The sequence below is a fragment of the Heterodontus francisci genome, chromosome 33 (genome assembly GCF_036365525.1).
Source record: "Heterodontus francisci isolate sHetFra1 chromosome 33, sHetFra1.hap1, whole genome shotgun sequence".
Taxonomy (NCBI): domain Eukaryota; kingdom Metazoa; phylum Chordata; class Chondrichthyes; order Heterodontiformes; family Heterodontidae; genus Heterodontus; species Heterodontus francisci.
Window position 1 is genome coordinate 39712395 of NC_090403.1, and position 21680 is coordinate 39734074.

A 21680-nucleotide genomic window follows, 5' to 3' on the forward strand; every position below is an offset into this window, starting at 1 on the left:
CCAAAATGCATTACCTCACATTTGTCCGGATTAAACTCCATCTGCCATTTCTCCGCCCAAGTCTCCAACCGATCTATATCCTGCTTTATCCTCTGACGATCCTCATCACTATCCGCAACTCCAGCAACCTTGGTGTCGTCCGCAAACTTACTAATCAGACCAGCTACATTTTCCTCCAAATCATTTATATATACTACAAACAGCAAAGGTTCCAGCACTGATTCCTGCGGAACACCACTAGTCACAGCCCTCCATTCAGAAAAGCACCCTTCCACTGCTACCCTCTGTCTTCTATGACCGAGCCAGTTCTGTATCCATCTTGACAGCTCACCTCTGATCCCGATCACCTTTTGTACCAGTCTGCCATGAGGGACCTTGTCAAAGGCTTTACTGAAGTCCATGTAAACAAAATCCACTGCCCTTCCTTCATCAATCATCTTTGTCACTTCCTCAAAAAACTCGATCAAGTTTGTGAGACACGACCTCCCCTTCACAAAACCATGCTGATCTCGCTAATAAGTTCATTTGTTTCCAAATGGGAGTAAATCCTGTCCCAAAGAATCCTCTCCAATAATTTCCCTACCACTGATGTAAGGCTCACCGGCCTGTAATTTCCCGGATTATCCTTGCTACCCTTCTTAAACAAAGGAACAACATTGGCTATTCTCCAGTCTTCTGGGACCTCACCTGTAGCCACTGAGGATACAAAGATTTCTGTCATGGCCCCAGCAATTTCCTCCCTTGCCTCCCTCAGTATTCTGGGGTAGATCCCATCAGGCCCTGGGGACTTATCTACCTTAATGTTTTTCAAGACGCCCAACACTTCCTCCTTTTTGATATGGACATGACCCAGACTATCTACACTCCCTTCCCTAGACTCATCATCCACCAAGTCCTTCTCTTTAGTGAATACTGTCGTCAAGAAAATATAAATTTTGTTGCTGAACTCAAAACATTTTCTTTTTAGGACAAGTTGAAAAATATTACAGGCCTGAAACATGCAAAAAGCCTTCAAATTCTACATAGCCGCTTATAAGAATGTATTTTTGGTCAATTTCTGCTCAACAGGGTGAGGGGTGTTAAGGCTGGAAATTGAACACTTTCTTATTTCAAGGACCCAGTACAAATATCAAGCATACCCAGATCAAGTATGGCACAATTAGACACAAAATAAAGTTGCTTGTACTCTGCTACAATAATCGACTCTGTTCCAGCATCAGAAGTGCACCCGTTACTACTTTAGTCTGACCATGGCTGAGTGAGATTGTCATCTAGGACTAAATTAGGGTAGATCAGTGGTGGGGAGGTGGGGCAGAGGGGGTCCTAAGCCCACCCACAACTGGTTTCCGAATGCTCACATTTGTTTCACAGAGGTTCATTGTAGCAGCATGCAGAGGAGGCTTTCGGCCTAGCAGTGGATATTTATGGTACGTGGACCAAAATTATACTTATATTCATCAAACCTTTCAATCAGCCTAGCAAATTCACTTAATTATTTCCTCAGATATGGTGCAGTGTTTAAAAGTGTGTCTGTGTTTAACATATGAACTGACTCAACGCCAAAGCTACTGTGCATTAAATGAGACAATTTCCCTTTAAAAGCTGACTGTAGTGAAATGAAGCTCCACCCCCCCTGCTTTTACTTCCTGTATACTCATTTAACTGAGGTTGGTGAAGGTGGTTTGCAGGCCTTTTCTTCTGAGCTGTTCATACTTTTAGGGTATTTGTTTAAATTATATTATTATAAATACTGGTTAAGTTAAATATCCAGTAAATTTTTGCAGATTGTCTGCTGTTGCTTACATGTTTTAGCTGTACCCCTTGAGTGGGTTAGAATGGCAGTGCAGTCATGGTTTTCAGTGCAGACCTAATGTTGAATGTGATAATGCCGAGCCCATTGTCCATCAACAGAACTGCGCAAATGCCATGTTTCCCACTCCAGTGGAAGTGTAGGATGTTTGAGTTAAAAGCTCAGTTGATTTAGAGGTTTTAGGGAAATGTTAGAAGTGTCATGATCACAGTTTGCAAACCTAACTAAATATGTGGAGTCATGCTTATTTCGAACAGTGCTGTATAGTGGAATAGATTTCATTTTTAAACCAGACGGAATGACTCCTGGCAGCTATGGTCAATTTTTTTTTCAGCTCAGAAGACTTTTGTGATGTTCTAAGGGTTTTAAAAAAATGTGATGTTCTGAAGTTTGTTTACAGCGTCATGTGTTTCTGATCTGCACTCAGACCACAGGGCTGCATGCACACCTACATTGTAGGCAAATGCCAACCTGGACAGTAACTGGAGCCTGAGAAGTGTCACTGTCTCACTGCAAGGTCAATGGGAAAACAAGATCACCTCATTCAGGTTACTGGAGCCAAATGATTTGATTCCTTACTCTTGTGTGTGTGTGTGTGCCTTTTAATTTTTTGCACTAATTTTCTGTGGTAATTCCCCCCTCTCCATCTCTTTCTTTCCATCCTCAACCCCCCCACACTGCTTCAAACCCTTCACTCCTGTCTCGCCCCCCCCCCTTTACCTTTCACTCCTGTCTCGCCCCCCCCCCTTTACCTTTCACTCCTGTCTCGCCCCCCCCCCTTTACCTTTCACTCCTGTCTCGCCCCCCCCCCTTTTCCTTTCACTCCTGTCTCGCCCCCCCCTTTTCCTTTCACTCCTGTCTCGCCCCCCCCCTTTTCCTTTCACTCCTGTCTCGCCCCCCCCTTTTCCTTTCACTCCTGTCTCGCCTCACCCTTTCCTTTCACTCCTGTCTCGCCTCCCCCTTTCCTTTCACTCCTCTCTTTCCCCCCCCCCTTTTCCTTTCACTCCTGTCTCGCCCCCCCCTTTTCTTTCACTCCTCTCTCGCCCCCCCCTTTTCTTTCACTCCTCTCTTGCCCCCCCCTTTCCTTTCACTCCTCTCTTCCCCCCCCTTTCCTTTCGCTCCTCTCTTTCCCCCCCCCTTTCCTTTCGCTCCTCTCTTTTCCCCCCCCTTTCCTTTCGCTCCTCTCTTTTCCCCCCCCTTTCCTTTCGCTCCTCTCTTTTCCCCCCCCCTTTCCTTTCGCTCCTCTCTTTTCCCCCCCCCTTTCCTTTCGCTCCTCTCTTTTCCCCCCCCCTTTCCTTTCGCTCCTCTCTTTTCCCCCCCCCTTTCCTTTCGCTCCTCTCTTTCCCCCCCCTTTCCTTTCGCTCCTCTCTTTCCCCCCCCCTTTCCTTTCGCTCCTCTCTTTCCCCCCCCCTTTCCTTTCGCTCCTCTCTTTTTTTTCCCCCCCCCTTTCCTTTCGCTCCTCTCTCCCCCCCCCCTTTCCTTTCGCTCCTCTCTCGCCCCCCCCCTTTCCTTTCGCTCCTCTCTCGCCCCCCCCCTTTCCTTTCGCTGCTCTCTCGCCCCCCCCTTTCCTTTCGCTGCTCTCTCGCCCCCCCCCCTTTCCTTTCGCTGCTCTCTCGCCCCCCCCCCTTTCCTTTCGCTGCTCTCTCGCCCCCCCCCTTTCCTTTCGCTGCTCTCTCGCCCCCCCCTTTCCTTTCGCTGCTCTCTCGCCCCCCCCTTTCCTTTCGCTGCTCTCTCGCCCCCCCCCTTTCCTTTCGCTGCTCTCTCGCCCCCCCCCTTTCCTTTCGCTGCTCTCTCGCCCCCCCCCTTTCCTTTCGCTGCTCTCTCGCCCCCCCCTTTCCTTTCGCTGCTCTCTCGCCCCCCCCTTTCCTTTCGCTGCTCTCTCGCCCCCCCCTTTCCTTTCGCTGCTCTCTCGCCCCCCCCTTTCCTTTCGCTGCTCTCTCGCCCCCCCCTTTCCTTTCGCTGCTCTCTCGCCCCCCCCTTTCCTTTCGCTGCTCTCTCGCCCCCCCCTTTCCTTTCGCTGCTCTCTCGCCCCCCCCTTTCCTTTCGCTGCTCTCTCGCCCCCCCCCCTTTCCTTTCGCTGCTCTCTCGCCCCCCCCTTTCCTTTCGCTGCTCTCTCGCCCCCCCCCTTTCCTTTCGCTGCTCTCTCGCCCCCCCCCTTTCCTTTCGCTGCTCTCTCGCCCCCCCCTTTCCTTTCGCTGCTCTCTCGCCCCCCCCCTTTCCTTTCGCTGCTCTCTCGCCCCCCCCCTTTCCTTTCGCTGCTCTCTCGCCCCCCCCCTTTCCTTTCGCTGCTCTCTCGCCCCCCCCCTTTCCTTTCGCTGCTCTCTCGCCCCCCCCCCTTTCCTTTCGCTGCTCTCTCGCCCCCCCCCCCTTTCCTTTCGCTGCTCTCTCGCCCCCCCCCTTTCCTTTCGCTGCTCTCTCGCCCCCCCCCCTTTCCTTTCGCTGCTCTCTCGCCCCCCCCCCCTTTCCTTTCGCTGCTCTCTCGCCCCCCCCCCTTTCCTTTCGCTGCTCTCTCGCCCCCCCCCTTTCCTTTCGCTGCTCTCTCGCCCCCCCCCCTTTCCTTTCGCTGCTCTCTCGCCCCCCCCCCTTTCCTTTCGCTGCTCTCTCGCCCCCCCCCCCTTTCCTTTCGCTGCTCTCTCGCCCCCCCCCCCTTTCCTTTCGCTGCTCTCTCGCCCCCCCCCCCTTTCCTTTCGCTGCTCTCTCGCCCCCCCCCCCTTTCCTTTCGCTGCTCTCTCGCCCCCCCCCTTTCCTTTCGCTCCTCTCTCGCCCCCCCCTTTCCTTTCGCTCCTCTCTCGCTGCCACCCCCCCCCTTTCCTTTCACTCCTTTTCTCCCCTTCCATCTCCCCTGGCCTCATTTCCACCTCTGAAACACTGCCTGTTTACCACCTTACTTCACCAAAACATGGGTTTTTCACCTCCAGACTCCATTTTTCTGATGCTTTTTTCAATGGCCACCCAAACTTCACCCTAATAAATTCCAATTTGTAGACTGTTTGCTTTCTATCCTGCACAAAATCCCATTTGTCTCTTCTCCCCATCACCAGTTCCTGCTGGCTACCACTGACTTTTATGTCCCTTAATGCACTGGTTTTGACATTCGTATTCTCAACATCAAATCGTCCCAATCTCTAGACTCTTGCAGCCCTACATCTCCACCCATCTTCCAGCTTGTGTTTCCACCCCTCCCACTCCACTATTGGTGGCAGAGCCTTCAGAGATCTTTGCCCATAACCCGGAACTTTCTTGATAAACCGCCTTCATTTTGCTACATCTCTACCTACCTTGAAAAGCACTTAAACTTGCCTCTTCCACCATGCCTTTGCTCATCCTTACCTAGCCTCTTCCACTCCAACTCAGGCCTGACCCACGCTGTGATTTGCATTGGGATGTTGTGCTGTGTCAAAGATGCTATATCAATGTAAGATATTGATGAGAAAAATGCTTTAATAAGATTTGTCATCTTTTAAAATTGATAACTAATCAGCTGAACTTGTGAAACATCCAGTTGTACAGTTCAGATACTTTTTTTTTTATAGGGAATGCAAATGTCATTCTCATGGATTTATTTTGGTAGGAAGAATGTGGAGAGAGAGAATATAAAATAAAAGGTACAAGTCTGAAGGGGGTGCAGGAACAGAGGGACCAAGGTGCATATGTACATAAATCATTGAAGGTGGCAGGACAGGTTGAAAGAGCAGTTAATAGAGCAGACATGGAATACAAAAGCAAGGAAGTTATGTTAAACTTGTACAGAACATTGGTTCAGCCTCAGCTGGAGTCCAGTTCTGGGGGCCAGACTTTAGGATAGATGTAAAGGCATTAGAGAGAGTACAGAAAAGATTCATGAGAATGGTTCCAGGGATGATGAACTTCAGTTACGTGGATAGATAGGAGAAGTTGGGACTGTTTTCCTTGGAGAAGGTTGAAAGGAGATTTGATAGAGGTATACAAAATCATGTGTAGATAGGGAAAAACTTTCCCATTGGTGGAAGGATCGAGAACAAGAGGGCACAGATTTAAGGTAATTGGCAAAAGAAGCAATGGTGACATGAGGAAAAATCTTTTTACACAGCGAGGAGGATCTGGAATGCACTGACAAATAGATTGTGGTGGAGGCAGGTTCAATCGAGACATTCAAGAGGGAATTGGATTGTTATCTGAAAAGGAAGAACATGCAGGGCTATGGGGAGAAACTGGGGGAGTGGCACTAAGTAAATTGCTCCTTCGGCGAGCCAGGGCTGATACAACAGGCCAAATGGCCTCCTTCTATGCTATAACAATTCTGTGATTAGGGTGTCCCTGAATCTCTCAATGAGGTTGTCCCCTGTGTAGCCACTGTCAAGAATCTGTTAGCCTCTAAGCAATGAGCTGTTTTATTGATTTATCTTTTAGCCAGTGTTTTATGCCATTCCCCAGCTGACAGGAATGGCTTCAGTTTCAGGCTTCACCAATTACTTCCTTTGAGCTTTACGTCTCAGAGGAGTCAGAAAGTGGACAGAGGCGATTTGCATTCTGATTGTTTTTGTTCCATTCCTTTCATTTTTAGGAGTTGTTTGTTCTCTGCTGGCTTCTTCCAACAGGTAAACTGAGTTCCAGACCCTCAATCTATGAGCAATCCCAGGAATGAACCCAAATTTGATTCCTCATCAAGAAAGTGCATCAATGTACAGTATGCGGCTCTTGGTTTGGTGCCATTGGTGTTCCCAGACCTTGGCACTGATGTGTTCCAGTTTAGTTTAAATCTTTAGCAGCCCATCTCCTACACTGAGTGCCACGTGTGATATTGTGTTGGTGACGTCAGCTGTTGTGTAACTCATGGCATGGCTGCCAATAGTTAGTCAATATGTGCAGTGTAAGTTGGAGATACAGAGCTGTGAGAGATGTGCGGCGACATTTTCTTCTTGTTTTTCAGTGAATGTTTGTGCTCATCAAGGCAGGAAGTGTCAGGGCTGTCGAGGAGTTGAACCATTTTTCCGCTTTGGCATCTATCCACGTGAAGTATTTCCAGTGACGTATAGTACAGGATATCTGCCTTAGCACCAACTTCAGCAACTCCTATACTCTCTGCTGTACTAGTTCAAATCTTAATCATTCCCCACAATTTGCTGGTCGGAATGTCGTTGGAGGGTTCCTGCTGTGGACTCTCCCATTGCGAACTGATTGAGATTGTCCAAGCTCACTTAAAACTGATGCCTTGCAGCTGTGAGCAGGAGGCTTTCGTTAGAAATCGTGAATGGATTCAAATCCTGGTCCTAGAGCTTGGCAGGCAATTTGCTAACTCACGAAACCACCAACTCCTCACAGGAATACTTTACAGTGGCTTAATACGTGACGACCTGGGAATTATTGTCAGTGATATTGTCCCTACACTTAAAATATTTGCATTTATAATGGCCAGTTGCTTAGATTGGCTAAAATGTGATAGCCATTATCCATTTGCATTAACGACATTTTCAAAGTTGCCATTTATAGTGCCGCAAGCTCCATTTATGTCAGGCAAAAACACCTGTGCTTACTCACCAGTTCACACTTCATTAAGGTTTCTCTTTTTCATTCATGAAACCCACTTCAATCTTGATGCCTGCCTAAACTAAAACCTTCTGCACTTCCGGGGACCGTATCCCTCTATTCCTATCCTATTCATGAATTTGTCAAGATGCCTCTTAAATGTCGCTATTGTACCTGCTTCCACCACCTCCCCCGGCAGCAAGTTCCAGGCACTCACCACCCTCTGTGTAAAGAACTTGCCTCGCACATCCCCTCTAAACTTTGCTCCTCGCACCTTAAACCTATGTCCCCGAGTAACTGACTCTTCCACCCTGGGAAAAAGCTTCTGACTATCCACTCTGTCCATGCCACTCATAACTTTGTAAACCTCTATCATGTCGCCCCTCCACCTCCGTCGTTCCAGTGAAAACAATCCGAGTTTATCCAACCTCTCCTCATAGCTAATGCCCTCCAGACCAGGCAACATCCTGATAAACCTTTTCTGTACCCACTCCAAAGCCTCCACGTCCTTCTGGTAGTGTGGCGACCAGAATTGCACGCAATATTCCAAGTGTGGCCTAACTAAGGTTCTGTACAGCTGCAGCATGACTTGCCAATTTTTATACTCTGTGCCCCGACCAATGAAGGCAAGCATGCCGTATGCCTTCTTGACTACCTTATCCACCTGCGTTGCCACTTTCAGTGACCTGTGGACCTGTATGCCCAGATCTCTCTGCCTGTCAATACTCCGAAGGGTTCTGCCTTTTACGGTATACTTCCCACCTGTATTAGACCTTCCAAAATGCATTACCTCAAATGCATTACCTCACATTTGTCCGGATTAAACTCCATCTGCCATTTTTCCGCCCAAGTCTCCAACCGATCTATATCCTGCTGTATCCTCTGACGATCCTCATCACTATCCGCAACTCCACCAACCTTTGTGTTGTCCGCAAGCTTACTAATCAGACCAGCTACATTTTCCTCCAAATCAGTTTTTATATATATTTTTTATATATATATATATATATACATATATACACTACAAACAGCAAAGGTCCCAGCACTGATCCCTGCGGAACATCACTAGTCACAGCCCTCCATTCAGAAAAGCACCCTTCCACTGCTACCCTATGACCGAGCCAGTTCTGTATCCATCTTGACAGCTCACCTCTGATCCCGTGTGACTTCACCTTTTGTACCAGTCTACCATGAGGGACCTTGTCAAAGGCTTTACTGAAGTCCATATAGACAACATCCACTGCCCTTCCTTCATCAATCATTTTCGTCACTTCCTCAAAAAACTCAATCAAGTTAGTGAAACACAACGTCCCCTTCACAAAACCATGCTGCCTCTCGCTAATAAGTTCATTTGTTTCCAAATGGGAGTAAATCCTGTCCCGAAGAATCCTCTCTAATATTTTCTCTACCACTGACGTAAGGCTCACTGGCTTATAATTTCCTCAATTATCCTTGCTAGCCTTCTTGAACAAAGGAACAACATTGGCTATTCTCCAGTCCTCTGGGACCTCACCTGTAGCCAATGAGGATACAAAGATTTCTGTCAAGGCCGCAGCAATTTCTTCCCTTGCCTCCCTCAGTATTCTGAGGTAGATCCCATTAGACCCTGGAGACTTATCTACCTTAATGATTTGCAAGACGCCCAACACCACCTCCTTTTTGATAATGACATGACCCAGACTATTAACGCTCCCTTCCCTGGACTCATCATCCACCAAGTCCTTCTCTTTGGTGAATGCTGATGCAAAGTACTCATTTAGTACCTCGCCCATTTCCTCTGGCTCCACACATAGATTCCCTCTTCTGTCCTTGAGTGGGACAACCCTTTCCCTGGTTACCCTCTTGCTCTTTATATACGTATAAAAAGCCTTGGGATTCTCCTTAATTCTGTTTGCCAATGACTTTTCATGACCCCTTTTAGCCCTCCTGACTCCTTGCTTAAGTTCCTTCCAACTGTCTTTATATTCCTCAAGGGCTTCGGCTGTTCCCAGCCTTCTAGCCCTTACGAATGCTTCCTTTTTCTTTTTAACTACACAATATCCCTCATTATCCAAGGTTCCCAAAACTTGCCAAACTTATCCTTCTTCCTCACAGGAACATGCTGGTCCTGGATTCTAATCAACTGACGTTTGAAAGACTCCCACATATCAGATGTTGATTTACCCTCAAACAGCCGCCGCCAATCTAAATTCTTCAGTTCCTGCCTAATATTGTAGTAATTAGCCTTCCCCCAATTTAGCACCTTCACCCGACGACTACTCTATCCTTATCCACAAGTACCTTAAAACTTACGGAATTATGGTCACTGTTCCCGAAATGCACCCCTACTGAAACTTCAACCACCTGGCCGGGCTCATTCCCCAATACCAGGTCCAGCACGGCCCCATCCCTAGTTGGACGATCTACATATTGTTTCAAGAAGCCCTCCTGGATGCTCCTTACAAATTCTGCCCCATCCAAGCCCCTAGCACTAAGTGATTCCCAGTCAATATAGGGGAAGTTAAAATCACCCACCACTACAACCCTGTTACCTTTACATCTTTTCAAAATCTGTCTACATATCTGCTCCTTTACCTCCCGCTGGCTGTTGGGAGGTCTGTAGTAAACCCCCAACATCGTGACTGCACCCTTCCTATTCCTGAGCTCCACCCGTATTGCCTCGCTGCATGACCCTTCCGAGGTGTCCTCCCGCAGTACAGCTGTGATATTCTCCTTTACCAGTAATGCAACTCCCCCGCCCCTATTACATCCCCCTGTATCCCGCCTGAAGCTTCTAAATCCCGGAACACTTAGCTGCCAATCCTGTCCTTCCCTCAACCAAGTCTCTGTAATAGCAACAACATCATAGTTCCAAGTACTAATCCAAGCTCTAAGTTCATCTGCCTTACCTGTTATACTTTCCTTGAAGAGGCTGCAAATCAGGGAGCTGTGGTCAGCTCATTACAGTGCTGTGGGGGGGAATGAGGGTGGGGGGGTGGAAGAGACAGAAAATAAACTTTCTTCAAGCATTTTATTGGCCATCACCTATCGAGGACAGATTGCGTTTGCACAAACACGCCTGCTATAAGCAGTGGGGCTGCCTGTTATTAGTGTAGCCTGGAGGAGTCAGTGTTTCACATCTATGTAGAGTGTGACAGGCTGCAGCCCCTTTTCCATTATTTAAGGGGGTGGCTCCTCAATTTTTATCTGCACTTGAGTCCCACGCTTCTGATCTTTGGCCACCCAGTTGGAGGGGACTGGGCAGATTGGAGGACCTCCTCATGGGACTGCTCCTGGGCCTGGCCAAGGTGGCCATCAAGAGGTCCAGGCAGCCCGGTCAGTCGGCCCGACTGCCTGCCCCTCTTCCGCGGCTGCGTCCGCGCCTGGGCGTCTCTGGAAAGGGAGCATGCGGTGTCTGCTGGTGCACTTCAGGCCTTCTGCGACCAGTAGGCACTGGGGGGACTGGAGTGTATCATCACCCCTGGGAATGCCACTTCAATCTGATTAGCTAAGTTTAAAAAATTTGGGGGGTTTTCTGTTACAGTATATTAGTAGTGGCCTTTTCAGAAGGGGCACTTACTTCCTTTTTATTGACAACTTCTGGTTGTATCTGTAAGCAGTAGGGGACTTTCGACAATGAATGCTTCACTTGGCATTATGCTATTTTGGTGGACGTGTTAACCTGTTTCAATAAATTAGGTTAATAGCTGCATTAAAGACCTTTTAAACATTCATCTGCTGAATCACCAACTGGAATTTCTACGATTATACATTATTCATAATTGTACATTTGTGTGTGGTAAAGATTTGAATTCCTTAAGAGGTGTATTACGCTACAATACAGGGCAATTCATTCAGCAAACTGATCCAATGGTTTGTATTTATGACACGCTGAGCTCTGCAGATTCTGAATTATAGTGTGATCACTGACTAGTAAGGCTACTAAAATGTCTAGTTAGAATTTGGGGCAAAGAAACAAACCACACTCCTGATTCCTGCCCTTCCACTCGATATAATTGGAAAATAAATCATTTTTCATAGAAATTTCTTTCCACCTCTCTGTATAAACATGGTGGCTGCAACTCTGTACCCTGCGGTCACCTCAGTTCAGGTACATCCGATTCATTACTGTTGCATTGTCTGTAAAACTTGGCCCTGTTAAAACCTCCTTTCCCACCCTCCCCCCACCACTACTTCCCACATACAACCAGCCTCTTTTAAATTGTCATTTTTTTGCACTTTTGCTAATTCTGTACAGCGTGCAAATTTTGCTTCCTGCCTGTTGCAGAGCTGTTGGGCAACAAGTTACATAAGCTTATGAAAACACTAGTAAAGTGGCTGCATACATCTCGAGAATCTGTAGGTCAGAGTGCTCATTTCCTGCCCATCTCCACTTCATTTGCAGCCTTGACCGACTCCTTTGAGTGAGGTGCAGGCCCTCCTTTTCTTTCTCTTTAGCAAATGAAAAAGACTAAAGACTTCTCTTAGGAAGTGAGGTTATCCCACCTCCCATACAATAAGTTAAAAGAGCTCAGTTTTTTCCGAACCTTTTGCTTCTATAGTTTTGTTCCTCTCCCTATGGGGAGTTCCTGGTCTTACTTGGTAACTGCCCACATGATTGAAATCAGGACCTCGCTGAGTAGGAAATCACAGATGGGGACCTGCATGCCATCATGCATTGATGCAGTGTTGTGAGAGTGGCTATCACTTTGGATTGTGGCCCTTGTGCAGAATGTTATACATAACATTGTTGGGCTTGCTTCTAAGTAACCTGTGTCCTTTGACTGAAGGAGAAGACATGCATAAGACATTAATGTGTGTGAACCAAGCTCTCCTGCACCTCACATCAGTTTGGGACACATTAGAGGAATGGTATGAAACCGCGCAAGTAATTTCCAAAAAATAAATCCGATTGATGCAATTCAGGGATATCCCAGCCTAGCGTTAGTTTATTCAGTACCACTGTTCACAATTCTTGACTTTTGAACACAGCAGTTGTCCTCAAGTTATAGGTCCCTGAATTAAAGGCATTTTGTAAATGAGGCCACATGGGGTAGAACTTAAAAACAAAAAGGAGGCAATCACTTTGCTGGGAGAGATAGAGGAGCAGATATGTAGGCAAATCTTAGAGATGTAAAAATAATGGGGTAATAATAGTAGGGGATTTCAACTTCCCCAATATTAACTGGGATAATCTTGGTGCAAAAGGCTCAAAAGGGGCGGAATTCTTAAAGTGCATCCAGGAGAACTTTTTGAGTCAGCACTTAGAAACTCCTACAAGAGAAGGGACATTACCGGACCTAATCTCAGGGAATGAAGCCGGACAAGTGGTAAAAGGGTGGCACAGTGGCGCAGTGGTTAGCACCGCAGCCTCACAGCTCCAGGGACCCGGGTTCGATTCCGGGTACTGCCTGTGTGGAGTTTGCAAGTTCTCCCTGTGTCTGCGTGGGTTTCCTCCGGGTGCTCCGGTTTCCTCCCACAAGCCAAAAGACTTGCAGGTTGATAGGTAAGTTGGCCATTATAAATTGTCACTAGTATAGGTAGGTGGTAGGGAAATATAGGGACAGGTGGGGATGTTTGGTAGGAATATGGGATTAGTGTAGGATTAGTATAAATGGGTGGTTGATGTTCGGCACAGACTCGGTGGGCCGAAGGGCCTGTTTCAGTGCTGTATCTCTAATCTAATCTAATCTAATCTAATCTAAGTGTCAGTGGGGCAGCATTTTGGGGATAGTGACCATAACTGTGTAAGATTTAAGGTAGAAAAAGACAAAGATGGACCGGAAATAAAGGTACTGAATTGGGGGAAGTCCAATTTCAATATGATAAAACAGGATCTGGCCAAAGTGGACTGGGAGCAGCTACGTGTAGGAAAGTCTACATCAGACCAGTGGAAGTCATTCAAAAAGGAAATAGTGAGAGTTCAGGACCAATATGTTCCCGTAAAGGTGAAGGGTAGGACCGACAAGTCCAGGGAACCCTGGATGTCAAGGGATATAAAGGATTGGATAAGGGAAAAAAGGGAGGCTTATGGCAGATTCAGAGGGCTGAAAACAGCGGAGGCCCTAGAGGAGTATAGAAAGCGTAGGAGGTACTTAAAAAAAGTAATTAGGAGAGCGAAGGGGGGACATGGAAAAAACACTGGCGGGCAAGATAAAGGAAAATCCCAAGGTGTTTTATAAGTATATTAAGGGCGAAAGGATAACCAGGGAAAGAGTAGGGCCCATTAGGGACCAAAGTGGCAATCTGTGTGTGGAGCCGGAGGACATAGGTGAGGCTTTGAATTATTACTTTTCATCTGTGTTCACTTTGGAGAAGGACGATGTAGGTGTAGAGATAAGGGAGGGGAATTGTGATATTCTTGAACAAATTAGAATTGAAAGGGAGGAGGTTGTAGCAGGTTTGAAGGTGGATAAATCCCCAGGCCCAGATCAGATGTATCCTAGAATGTTTTGTGAGGCAAGGGAGGAGATTGTAGGGGCTCTGACACAAATTTTCAAATCCTCTCTGGCCACAGGAGAGGTGCCAGAGGACTGGAGGACAGTGAATGTGGTACCATTATTCAAGAAGGATAGTAGGGATAAACCAGGTAATTACAGGCCAGTGAGTATAACATCAGTGGTAGGGAAACTATAGGAAAAAATTCTGAGGGACAGGATTAATCTCCACTTGGAGAGGCAGGGATTAATCAAGAATAGTCAGCATGGCTTTGTCAGAGGGAGATCGTGTCTAACAAAATTGATTGAATTTTTCGAGCAGGTGACTAGGTGTATAGATGAGGGTAAAGCAGTTGATGTAGTCTACACAGACTTCAGTAAGGCTTTTGATAAGGTCCCGCATGGGAGATTGGTCAAGAAGGTAAGAGCCCATGGGATCCAGGGCAATTAGGTAAATTGGATCCAAAATTGGCTTAGTGGCAGGAGGCAGAGGGTGATGGTCGAGTGTTGTTTTTACGAGTGGAAGCCTGTGATCAGCGGTGTACCGCAGGGATTGGTGCTAGGACCCTTGCTGTTTGTTGTGTACATTAATGATTTAGATGTGAATATAGGAGGTATGATCAGTAAGTTCGCAGAATACACGAAAATTGGTGTTGTAAATAGTGAGGAGGAAAGCCTTAGATTACAGGATGATATAGATGGGCTGGTAAGATGGGCAGAGCAGTGGCAGATGGAATTTAATCCTGAGAAGTGTGAGGTGATGCATTTTGGGAGGACTAACAAGGCAAAGGAATATACAATGGATGGTAGGACCCTAGGAAGTACAGAGGGTCAGAGGGACCTTGGTGTACTTGTCCATAGATCACTGAAGGCAGCAGCACTGGTACATAAGGTGGTTCGGAAGGCATATGGGATACTTGCCTTCATTAGCCAAGGCATAGAATATAAGAGCAGGGAGCTTATGATGCAGCTGTATAAAACGCTAGTTAGGCCACAACTGGAGTACTGTGTACAGTTCTGGTCTTCACCCTATAGGAAGGATGTGATTGCACTGGAGAGGGTGCAGAGGAGATTCACCAGGATGTTGCCTGGGCTGGAGCATTTCAGCTATGAAGAGAGACTGGATAAGCTGGGGTTGTCTTCCTTGGAGCAGAGAAGGCTGAGGGGGGACCTGATTGAGGTATACAAAATTATGAGGGGCATAGATAGGAAGAAACTTTTTCCCTTAGCAGAGGTGTTAATAACCAAGGGGCATAGATTTAAGGTAAGGGGCAGGAGGTTTAGAGGGGATTTGAGGAGAAATTCTTTCACCCAGAGGGTGGTTGGAATCTGGAACAGACTGTCTGAAGGGGTGGTAGAGGCAGGTACCCTCACAACATTTAAGAAGTATTTAGATGAGCACTTGAAATGCCTTAGCATACAAGGCTACAGGCCAAGTGCTGGAAAATAGGATTAGAATAGATAGGCTTGATGGCCGGCACAGACCCGATGGGCCGAAGGGCCTGTTTCTGTGCTGTATAACTCTATCACTCTATGAGAATGAATTTGATCAGCCCCTGCTGCTTTAAAATTCTAATTGAGGTTTCATAATGCAAGGATATATGCACCTCTAAACCTGGTTACTCAGATATTATTTTTCTTCTTGTAGCAAACCACAGACATCTGCGTGGGCTTATTGTGAGCTGAATGTACTGGGGTTTTGCAGAGTGTGGTGCCTGCAGCTTAACATGCAGTATGGTGAATACATTTTTGAAAGAAGCTGTGGTCTTGTTACAATGGTTTCAAGATCAGATTCCAGTTGTTAACCATTACAGCGGTTTTTTGATACGTTCAATCTAACTGGGTGACTAGAAATTTCGGGACTAGAAATTGTCTTCCGATTTCAGCTTTTAACATCCCCCTAAAAAGGGCAGGATTTTGGGGTGATGACTTCTGACACTTCAGCACCCTGAAGCACAGCATCAGTGTGTCATCTTAAATTATGTTCTCATATCCTGGTGCTGGACTTGAATGCACTAACCTTTGAACCATTGGGAGGGAGCGCTCCTAATATGGTCAAGTTGGCACTGATAGTGGACATCATCTCTGACTTCAACTGGGATGCACCATCCAGTTGTTGCATAATATCTTTCTCAGTGAAGGATGAAATATTAGAATCACTGAAAGTTGATCAAATAATAATACACAGTTCACTGAGAAATTTATCATCAATACTTTTCTGTAATTAGACGACACTGCCCATCAATCAAGAATTTAACTATAGATGATCTCACACAGTCCTTCTTTGGACATCACCATTCTGCAACACATGGCTGTGAGAGATCCATTAGTACCTCATTGTTTGTTCTGTGTTTATACTGACAGCTTCCTCGGACACCATATATACTCAGGTGATTCCTGAAGCTAGATCGCTGAATTAGGCTTCCCACGCCTGCAAAATACATCATGGTAGAGGTTCAGTCCGACTGCCAGAGACAGTTTCAGGCAGCTGTATCTGTTATCCAGGCCCTACCGAAAAACGGTGAGTGCATTTTCTTTAAATTAATTCCAACGTTACAATATTTAATTGGAATTGTATAACACAGAGACAATTTCATGTTTTTCTTTCCATTTATTATCTTCCCCACCCCTTTTGCCTCACAAACTATTCTTCTCCTGAGAGGCCTGCCCAGCAATCTACTCCCAAGTCTCTGCCAATGCTGATTTATAATTAGGCACTAATTGGGGTAGATAAATAGAGGATGACTACTCAGTAATTTTGAAGAATGAAGATTGGACAACCATCCACTTTTCAGTTGCTGTATTTTTTAAAAAGGACGTGCTTATTTGCCTCGTTCACATTTTCGAACTTGTGATCAAGCCTGTTTTGCACATCCTTATTTCGAAATATTCCATCCCCGCCCTGAGCACAAGTGGACACAATGTGGCAGCCCTAGTGTAAACGAGCCTGGGTGGAATCACCTTGAGTTTTCTGCCCTTCCTGCCCGAAAGCCTTTACCTGCTCCTTCCTCTGGTGGCTTGGCTGGGATAAGGTGCTGTACATGAGACATTCCAGCAAAAGGTGATGGCGTAGTGGTATTATTACTGGACTAGTAACCCAGAGACCCAAGGTATTTTTTTTTAATTCATTTTATTTATTCATGGGATGTAGGCGTCACTGGCCAGGCCAGCATTTATTGCCCATCCCTAATTGCCCTTGAGAAGGTGGTGGTGAGCTGCCTTCTTGAACCACTGCAGTCCATGTGAGGTAGGTACACCCACAGTGCTGTTAGGAAGGGAGTTCCAGGATTTTGATCCAGCGACAGTGAAGGAACGGTGATATAGTTCCAAGTCAGGATGGTGTGTGACTTGGAGGGGAGCTTGCAGGTGGTGGTGTTCCCATGTATTTGCTGCCCTTGTCCTTCTAGTTGGTAGAGGTCGCGGGTTTGGAAGGTGCTGTCAAAGGAACCTTGGTGCGTTGCTGCAGTGCATCTTGTAGATGGTTTGTCCTGGATGGTGTCGAGCTTCTTGAGTGTTGTTGGAGCTGCACCCATCCATGCAAGTGGAGAGTATTCCATCACACTCCTGACTTGTGCCCTGTAGATGGTGAACATGCTTTGGGAAGTCAGGAGGTGAGTTACTCGCCTCAGGATTCCGAGCCTCTGACCTGCTCTTGTAGCCATGGTATTTATATGGCTACTCCAGTTCAGTTTCTGGTCAATGGTAGCCCCTAGGATGTTGATAGTGGGGGATTCAGCGATGGTAATGCCGTTGAATGTCAAGGGGAGATGGTTAGATTCTCTCTTGTTGGATATGGTCATTGCCTGGCACTTGTGTGGCGCGAATGTTACTTGCCACTTATCAGCCCAAGCCTGGATATTGTCCAGGTCTTGCTGCATTTCTAAACGGACTGCTTCAGTATCTGAGGAGTCACGAATGGTGCTGAACATTGTGCAATCATCAGCGAACATCCCCTTTGCTTTAGAGACATGGGTTCGAATCCCACCACAGCAGAAGGTGGAATTTGAACTTAATTAATAAACCTGGAATTAAAAGCTAGTCTAATGATGGCCATGAAACCATTGTCGATTGTTGTTGAAGTCTCATGGCATCAGGTCAAACATGGGAAAGGTAACCTCCGACTGATTACCACCTACCACCCTCCCTCAGCTGATGGGTCAGTACTCCTCCATGTTGAATACCACTTGGAGGAAGCACTGATGGTGGCAATGGCACAAAATGTACTCTGGGTGGGGGACTTCAATGTCCATCACCAAGAGTGGCTCGGTAGCACCACTACTGACCGAGCTGGCCGAGTACTAAAGGACATAGCTGCTAAACTGTGTCTGCGGTAGGTGGTGGAGCAACCAACATGAGGGAAAATCATACTTGACCTTGTCCTCACCAATCTGCCTGCCGCAGATGCTTCTGTCCATGACAGTATTGGTAGGAGTGACCACCGCAAAGTCCTTGTGGAGACGAAGTTCCGCCTTCACATTGAGGATACCTTCCATTGTGTTGTGTGGCACTATCACTGTGCTAAATGGGATAGATTTCGAACAGATCTAGCAATGCAAAACTGGGCATCCATGAGGCGCTGTGGGCCATCAGCAGCAGCAGAATTGTACTCAATGACAATCTATAACCTCATGGCCCAGGATATCCATCACTCTACCATTACCATCAAGCCAGGAGACCAGCCCTGGTTCAATGAAGAGTGCAGGAGGGCATGCCAGGAGCAGCACCAGGCATACCTCAAAATGAGGTGTCAACCTGGTGAAGCTCCAACCCAGATCTAGCTGCGTGCCAAACTGTATAAACAGCTTGCAATAGACAGAGCTAAGCAAACCCATAACTAATGGATCAGATTTAAGCTCTGCAGTCCTGCCACATCCAGCCGTGAATGGTGGTGGACAATTAAACAATTAACTGGAGGAGGTGGCTCCACAAATATCCCCATCCTCAATGATGGGGGAGCCCAGCACATCAGTGCGAAAGATAAGGCAGAAGCATTGACAACAATCTTCAGCCAGAAGTGCCGAGTTGCTGATCCATCTCGGCCCCCTCCTGAAGTCCCCAGCATTACAGATGCCAGACTTCAGCCAATTCGATTCACTCCACGTGATATCAAAAAACGACTGAGGGCACTGGATATTGCAAAGGCTGTGGGTCCTGACACTATTCCGGCAAAAGTACTGAAGACCTGTGCTTCAGAACTTGCCGTGCCCCTAGCCAAGCTGTTCCATTACAGCTACAACACTGGCATTTACCCGGCAATGTGGAAAATTGCCCAGGTATGTCCTGTACACAAAAAGCAGGACAAGTCCAACCCGGCCAATTACCGCCCCATCAGTCTACTCTCAAACATCAGTCAAGTGATGGAAGGTGTCATCTACAGTGCCATCAAGCGGCACTTGCTTAGCAATAACCTGCTCAGTGATGCTCAGTTTGGGTTCCGACAAGGCCACTCAGCTCCTGACCTCATTTCAGCCTTGGTTCAAACATGGACAAAAGAGCTGAACTGAAGAGGTGAGGTGAGAGTGACATCAAGGCAGCATTTGACCGAGTATGGCATCAAGGAGCCCTAGCAAAACTGGAGTCAATGGGAATCGGGGAGAAAACTCTAAGCTGGTTGGAGTCATACCTAGTGCAAAGGAGGTTGGCTGTGGTTGTTGGAGGTCAATCATCTGAGCTCCAGGACATCACTGCAGGAGTTCCTCAGGGTTGTGTCCTAGGCCCAACCATCTGCAGCTGCTTCATCAGTGACCTTCCTTCAATCATAAGGTCAGAAGTGGAGATGTTCGCTGATGATTGCACAATGTTCAGCACCATTCGTGACTCCTCAGATACTGAAGCAGTCCGCGTAGAAATGCAGCAAGACCTGGACAATATCCAGGCTTGGGCTGATAAGTGGCAAGTAACATTCGTACCACACAAGTGCCAGGCAATGACCATATCCAACAAGAGAGAATCTAACCCTCTCCCCTTGACATTCAACAGCATTACCATCGCTAAATCCCCCACTATCAACATCCTAGGGGCTACCATTGACCAGAAACTGAACTGGAGTAGCTATATAAATACCGTGGCTACAAGAGCAGGTCAGAGGCTAGGAATCCTGAGGCGAGTAACTCACCTCCTGACTCCCCAAAGCCTGTCAACCATCTACAGGGCACAAGTTTGGAGTGTGATGGAATACTCTCCACTTGCATGGATGGGTGCAGCTCCAACAACACTCAAGAAGCTCGACACCATCCAGGACAAAGCAGCCCACTTGGCACACCATCCACAAACATTCACTCCCTCCACCACCGATGTACAGTGGCAGCAGTGTGTACCATCTACAAGATGCACTGCAGCAACGCACCAAGGCTTCTTTGACAGCACCTTCCAAACCTGTGACCTCTACCATCTCGAAGGACAAGAGCAGCAGATGCATGGGAACATCACCACCTGCAAGTTCGCATCCAAGTCATGCACCATCCTGACTTGGAACTATATCGACGTTCCTTCACTGTCGCTGGGTCAAAATCCCGGAACTCCCTTCCGAACAGCACTGTGGGTGTACCTATCTCACATGGACTGCAGCGGTTCAAGAAGGCAGCTCACCACCATCTTCTCAAGGGCAATTAGGGATGGGCAATAAATGCTGGCCTAGCCAGCGACGCCCACATCCCATGAATGAATTTAAAAAAATTTGTCCTTTACCTCCATGGTACTGACAGTCTGTCACCAGCAGTCTGTTCCCATTGTTGCAATCTTCTATATGCTAAGAGAAAGGATGTTTTGGTATATTGTGGACGATTTGGTTATTTTCACTGGCGTTGGTGATGAGTATTATCGCTCCCTCCTCAATTGTAATTGTCTTCATTGTCAATTGAAAGAAAAGATTACTTTATGATCTTTTTCAATTCTCCAGTGGTACTGCTCCTGAGAATCCTCCCTATACGCCCCACTGTCACTGACAATAACAACAACTTGCATTTATGTAGCACCTTTAACATAATAAAACATCCAACGGCGCTTCACAGGAGCATTAGAAAACATAATATGACATCAAGCCACATAAGGAGATATTGGGTCAGATGACCAAATGCATACACAAAGGGATAGGTTTGAATCAGTGTCTTAAAGGAGGAAAGCGAGGTAGAGAGGTGCAGAGTTGTAGGGAGGGTATTCCAGAGCTTAGGCCCTTTGCAGCTAATGGCACAGCCACCAATGGTGGAGCAATTAATTCAGGGATGATCAAGCGGCTGGAATGAGAGGAGTGCAGATATCTCAGAGGATTGTAAGGCTGGAAGCAATTAGCAAGATAGAAAAGGGCCAGGCCATGGAGGAATTTGAAAACAAATATGAGAATTTTAAAATTGAGGCATTGTTTAAACAGGAGCCAGTGTAGGTCAGGGATGATGGTGAACGACACGGGCAGCAGAGGTTTGGATGGCCTCAAGTTTACGGAGGGTAGAATGTTGGAGGCTGGCCAGGAGTGCGTTAGAATAGTCAATTATGGAGGACAGCATTCTTACTTTCTTGCTGCCCGCCAATGATGAATCTCTCAATGTCCTGAATCTCTTTGTTTGTTGGTGACTCCTTCATGCCTCTGAAATTCCCCTTTCTTGCGACCTGTCAATGCATCCATTTTAATGTTGCTCTTTAGTGCCACCTCTGGCCATAGTTTGCAAATATATCTAGGGGTAGAGTTCCCACTCGCTTACATCAGGAACATCATTGCAATCTGGGCGGAATCAGACTAACTACTGGAAAAGATCAGGGAATTTTAAACAAGTGTGAGTTATGCCCGAAACCACTTGTGTTTGTGTTTTCCATGATCTTTTACCTTGCTGGATCAGGTCCCTCCCAAAAAACTGGGCATGCGCCCAGACGATATCACGCGATTTCTGTTGGTTAGGGAAGGCTCTTCAAATTGTGCGTATTTTCTTTCACGCACAGACACTAATAGGCATGTTTCC

At 46.8% G+C, this 21680-nt stretch overlaps 1 protein-coding gene across 9 annotated transcripts in view; it reads left to right on the forward strand.

The window, feature by feature from the left end:
- The first annotated feature begins 1253 nt into the window (after positions 1–1253).
- LOC137348116 (acyl-CoA-binding domain-containing protein 5-like) overlaps positions 1254–21680 on the forward strand; it is a 130128-nt gene continuing 109701 nt past the window's right edge. For 5 of the 9 annotated variants that reach the window (XR_010969075.1, XR_010969072.1, XR_010969073.1 and 2 more), the window contains exons 1-2: positions 1558–1720; positions 16096–16252. Coding sequence is in view for 5 of the 9 variants with exons in the window: in XM_068013343.1 (XP_067869444.1) it covers positions 16177–16252 (76 nt within the window). In the remaining 4 variants the exon portion in view is untranslated. Of the gene's footprint in view, positions 1428–1557; positions 1721–2210; positions 2359–16095; positions 16253–21680 lie in introns of those variants that run through there. The other 4 variants (XM_068013340.1, XM_068013341.1, XM_068013342.1 and 1 more) reach the window with 4 other exon arrangements.